We start from the raw sequence: 5,387 nt of genomic DNA, 5'->3' as shown, positions 1-5,387 counted from the left end.
TGCCTTTTAACACCCCCAACTATTGTATATGTTACGTTTTACCAAAAGCTATAGTTGGTGGCAATGTTGTAATTCAAATATTTTAAACTGCACATGAGTTCAAGTACCACGGTTCGATCGTTTTCCAATAGATACAATTATTGCATCTAATATCTGTTAACGTCACAAATTTAACAATAAAAAACTTGTACATATTTGGGTACCACGAGTTTACGACTTGCCCTTATGTGGAAATTATATTCAAGCAACTGAAGTGATCTGTGCCACAAAAAAAATGTATCATTCTTTCTCATAAACAAGAAACATTTGCCTTTCCCATTCCAAGAAAGACTATATGGTGAACTTTTGCCTTGAACAATGAATAGCAATGTCCTAAAAATCATGAACAAATTTCGAATTTTATAAGTCTAAGCGACTTAGCACAAGATTAAACGTGAAAATAATTTTAGTTTTTATTATCATTTTAGTTATACATAAACTTGAAAATTTTAAGAATTCAGGTTATCAAACAAATGATTCTCAAAATCATAAATTATGTGTAATAAAATTTTCGTCGATCGTTGTTGGATCAAATGACATTCCTTAGGCGCGCAAAAAAGAAAGGTTCAGGAAAATTTATTTCAATGTATTTAACGTTTTTTTGTTTAAATTTTTATATTATTAAAAAAATTGTTTAAAATAGATTTTAAACATTAAAATCTATGCTATCGTACTTTTTACTTGATTGATTGATATGTTCAATCGAAGAGTTAGACAACATGCTTCACGCTTAATCGACGTTTTGTCCTGTTTTTTGGAGCATTGATTAATAGTCGTTAGCACTAATGTTGTATATGGCACCAAAAATTAATCTTCTCTTTCGAGAAAATTATCGTCAAAGAAACCGTATGTTTTATTTTTAAAAATAGTTATCCAGAGTATATTGAAATACATGAGAGTGAGTTATTTTTAAAAAAACAAAAAAGACTTACGATAGGATTTAAAAAAAAAAAAAACAACCCAACAATCATTTAAGCACATTAATCATCGAAAAACATGTAAACAAATAATTTGTCCCCTTGATTTATTTATCCTTTGATCTTTTAATATTATTTCTAGAAAATAATTATTATCATTTAAAATTTTTAAAATCAAATTCATGAAATACAATTTTCTTGATTATTTGAAGGCAAAAACTTGTGTGAGATGGTCTCACGGGTCGTATTTGTGAGACGGATATCTTATTTGGGTCACACATGAAAAAGTATTACTTTTTATGCTATGAGTATTACTTTTTATTGTGAATATGAATAGATTTGACCCGTCTCACGGATCAGACAATCTCACGTGAAACATACTCTTATTTGAAAGCGATAAAATTACGATATATCAAAATTCATTTCAAAATAACACAACGATCCAATAGTACTCCCGACCATTGGCGGTGACTCTATGCTAGAATCGCGTCCTTTCACAATAACTGCGTCGATTGGCCATCGAATCAACGTCCCTTCGATCCTTATATATAATCATTCCATTATGTACAAAATCGAACTGCAGTACTTCTCCGACAACTTTTCGTTTTTTTCCTTCTCCATTGATTGATCGATCGAACCATATCCTTCCCATTCCGCCTCCTGAAAGGCTGAAATAATCTCCACTGTGGGAGATTTCTTGCTGCGGAGGAATCAATGGATTACTTTTCTTATCTTCCGGAGGCTGTCATTCTCATAATCATTTCCTTTCTGCCATTCAGAGATGCTGTCAGAACTTCTATGCTGTCGAGAAGGTGGCGCCATTACTGGCATGCCGCCAGGAACATTGATCTCGACGAGAAGTTCTTCGTCAGGCATGGAGATTCCGACGAGAACATCGCTTTACAAAGAATGGAATACATGCATTTCATTAATCACTGGATGGGAATTTTCCGAGAACCCGAAGTGAGAACATTCCGGGTTGTTTTCTCCAGCATTGCTCCGGGTTCGGCCTACGTTTCCGACATGCAGCGATGCGTGGTATTTGCCGCTGGTAAATGTCTGAAACCCATAGCACTTGATCTCGATTTCTCTAGTCCTTACTGGGACGTTCAGAATCTTAACCAAAACCCTCAGACGATCATCCAACTTCCGTTCATTGAAGCACATGCAACGTTGGAATCCCTACAGTTGTCTGCGTGCAGATTTGATTTCCTCCAATGCAACAACTTCGATGCACTGAACAATGTTCATCTAGGATGGATCGAAGTGCCCGGTTACACTCTAAACAAATTCATAACAATGTGCCCTTCGTTAGAGACTTTGAGCCTGAAAAGATGCTGGAATGTGAGAGACATGATTATCAGTGCACAGAGACTCAAGGTCCTGGTAATTGACAAATGTATGGAACCTGAATCGATCACAGTCGAGGCGCCATTATTGACTACCTTCAAATACTACGGTCTGTCTATTTACATGAGAATGGATTATCACAAGAACATGGAGGAGGCAGTCTTTGATTACGGGCTTCAGTCTGAAGTTGCGGACGAAGGAGATGGAGAAATGCTATACAATCTGCTTTTAGAAATTTTCAGCGTCAGGGTTCTCACCATTTGCAGCTACATGCTTCAGGTAACACATCAAAAATTCAAGCACATATACATACATATATATATATATATATATATATATATATGTACATGGATTTCGAAAATCTTCCAACTTATTATCATAATGTCGGTTTGAAGGTATTACCAATGTGCGAAGAACCACTGTCGCTAAAGCCGAAGCTTGAAAACATGAGACACTTGATACTGAAGACGCAGTTGCACATCAACGAATATTATGGGATAAGCTTTTTCTTAAATAGCTGCCCACGATTGGAAATTCTTGAAATTGATTTGGCGCCAAAGAGGATCTTGGTATAAGCTTTCTTTATTTTTCGTTTCATACAATGTTTTATCTTAAAAAGCTGGCTATATTGTACGGACATGCATTTGTTAATTATTTTTTAAAATATTTTCTAAGTTTTAAAATTTCCTTCCCGATACTTATGTAACGAAAAACGTACCATAATTTAGTGTTTTTATATATTTAATTATTTCAGGATTATGGACCCCCATACGGGTACGAGGAACATCCTTTCTTGATTCACGAACAACATCAGATAATCTATCGATGTATGAAACGAACTTTAAAGACAGTGAAGGTGAAAGGATTCAAAGGGACGACCGATGAAATGGTTGTGCTTCGATATTTGCTCAAATTTGGGTTTGTTCTAGAGAGTCTATTCGTTGATTTTTCGAAGGAGAAAGGCGCGAATGACGTCGACATGGAAGCAACGTACAGAGGCAACCTTCAAAGGTTGATACAGTTGGGGACTGCATCTCCTTGTCTCCAAGTATACACACACCATCCAGAGAATTAGTAGTTGGTTTCAATTCATTTTGTGGTTCAATTATATTTATGGAACTTTATATTAATTTAAAATTATATTATATATGTTATTTTATATGTGTAACTGGTTGTGTGATTTTCATGCAAACTTTGTTCAATATATATATTACATATGTTGTTTTATATATGTGTCACTGAAATTTCATAAATAGATGTCAGATAATTAAGGAGCATGACGAAAAAAACGAAAGTTGAGGACCCAAATGTCAAATATGATTGTAAAAATTTTTAAAAAAATTGCAATATATTAATTATGTTAAGATTTACGTAGTTTATATATTCATAATTTCAAGTACCATTCTGAATTAAATAAATAAATCTTCACGGGCTTTGGGCTTGGCTAGAGTAGGACCAAATGGATCAAAGACATCGTCACATTAAAGTATATAACAAATTAAACAAAACCGTATTGTCAACAAATCAGAGTGGCGCAGCGGAAGCGTGGTGGGCCCATAACCCACAGGTCCCAGGATCGAAACCTGGCTCTGATAGTTGAATGAGAGCAAGCTTCTCAAATCCCCACTCTTTTTGAATTTTCTGTTTTTTAAAAAAAAATTAATTTTCAAAATATTTTTTTATTAATAAAAACTATTAGACTGATTAAAAATTAATCTCAAAATCATTATTTTAATTAATATACCTATAAATTTATTTTTTTTCTTTACTTTCGTTTAATAAACAAATTCATCATTTTGTATACACTCTGATGTCCATGAATTTGCAATATTAAATTTACTCTTATTCTTTTTTGTCTCTGATGGCTTTTTTTTTTTTATTGATCAATGATGTTTTAATAAAATAAGCTAAAAATAAGGCAATTGAACTCAACCAAAAAATATCTCAAAATACACTTAATAATATTATATTATTACATAATAATGTTCTCTTTGTCCCTCCCAAATACACAAAGGTTGATGTCAACATTACCGAGATCTGTCCCTTAGCACCCCTTTCTTCTTTATTTATTGCATTCATATGCCCTACAACGAAGCAAAGAAAAAAAAAATATACCTAAATACTATTACCTGAAAGTAGTGGATCCGAGTAATCAATCAATCAATTGGGACGTCCACGCTAGCGAATTTTCAGGTTATCACATACGTCACATGTTTCGGTCCTCTTCCCCATTACTTCAAAAAAGTGAGCCATGTTTCAATTGAACACTTTCCATTTTTGATATATCAGATTTTTTTGATAAAAAAGAAGAAATGATTCCTGATTATTCATACTTCAAACTTGACTTATTCACTCAGATTCACTATTTCGAATAACATCAATCCACTACCTTCAGATAACATCATTTGTTTACATCATTAAAAAAGACGTTATCCGAAGATAGTGGATCCGAGTGATCAATCAATCAATCAATCGGGACGCCCACACTAGTGAATATTGGGGTTATCACATACGTTGCGAAAACACCATCACTTAATTAATTAAACAGAGATGAGGTAATATTAATATGCATGGATAAACTTGGGATGTGATCCTTAATTTCATCGTAATTTTACATAGAAAGGGTTACCTGAGATGTGGTGGTGGTTGTGCAACTAAATGAATAATGTGTCGATTAGGACCACAAAGTGAAAGTATATGAATTGGTCCCTATGTATTTGGACTTGGAGACACCTCAAAAGAGATAATTGACAAAAAAGTGATCCAAATTATTCCCATGATTTAAACGGCATGAAATGTCTGGTTTCATGCCTGGTTGATACTTCAGGTGGTCCTTTAACTTTACAATTTAAGGTTATTAATTTTATATCCAATAAAAAGAGAAGATGCATGCCACCAATTACTGCACCTAATCAGATTTCATGTTATGGTATTTTACGTATTTAGATTTAGATGGAGAATAAAAACTATGATTACTGGATTAAGCGTGAATGGGTGACAATAGTATTGAAACATCTTGTGACCTCTCGGGTTAGGTTTAATGGTGAGTTATGTAGCTTTTGTCTCATCATAATTTCCATG

The 5,387-nt window shown here is 33.7% G+C and overlaps 1 protein-coding gene and 1 non-coding gene across 2 annotated transcripts; both read left to right on the top strand.

Annotated features, from left to right (window-relative positions):
* The first annotated feature begins 1,550 nt into the window (after positions 1 to 1,550).
* Positions 1,551 to 3,401, top strand: LOC140836063 (F-box protein At3g62230-like). Its single transcript, XM_073201473.1, has 3 exons — positions 1,551 to 2,585; positions 2,702 to 2,875; positions 3,061 to 3,401. Exons 1-3 carry the CDS (start codon positions 1,671 to 1,673, stop codon positions 3,379 to 3,381), a joined length of 1,410 nt encoding a protein of 469 aa, XP_073057574.1. The 5' UTR covers positions 1,551 to 1,670; the 3' UTR covers positions 3,382 to 3,401.
* A 428-nt stretch (positions 3,402 to 3,829) lies between these two features.
* On the top strand, positions 3,830 to 3,901 carry TRNAM-CAU (transfer RNA methionine (anticodon CAU)). Its single transcript has one exon. It is a non-coding gene; the product is annotated as a tRNA-Met (tRNA).
* The last annotated feature ends 1,486 nt before the right edge of the window (positions 3,902 to 5,387 follow it).

Source organism: Primulina eburnea, chromosome 7, assembly GCF_022965805.1.
Source record: "Primulina eburnea isolate SZY01 chromosome 7, ASM2296580v1, whole genome shotgun sequence".
Classification (NCBI taxonomy): Eukaryota; Viridiplantae; Streptophyta; class Magnoliopsida; order Lamiales; family Gesneriaceae; genus Primulina; species Primulina eburnea.
The sequence above is the reverse complement of the archived record's forward strand: the minus strand, read 5'-3'. Positions and strand labels throughout refer to the sequence as shown.

What these genes read in the sequence shown, in the direction of transcription:
- LOC140836063 (XM_073201473.1), top strand. Translation starts at nt 1,671, where the DNA reads ATGGATTACTTTTCTTATCTTCCGGAGGCTGTCATTCTCATAATCATT. An exon ending in TTTGCAGCTACATGCTTCAG is followed by an intron (nt 2,586 to 2,701) that starts GTAACACATCAA and finishes GTCGGTTTGAAG; the next exon opens with GTATTACCAATGTGCGAAGA. An exon ending in TGGCGCCAAAGAGGATCTTG is followed by an intron (nt 2,876 to 3,060) that starts GTATAAGCTTTC and finishes TAATTATTTCAG; the next exon opens with GATTATGGACCCCCATACGG.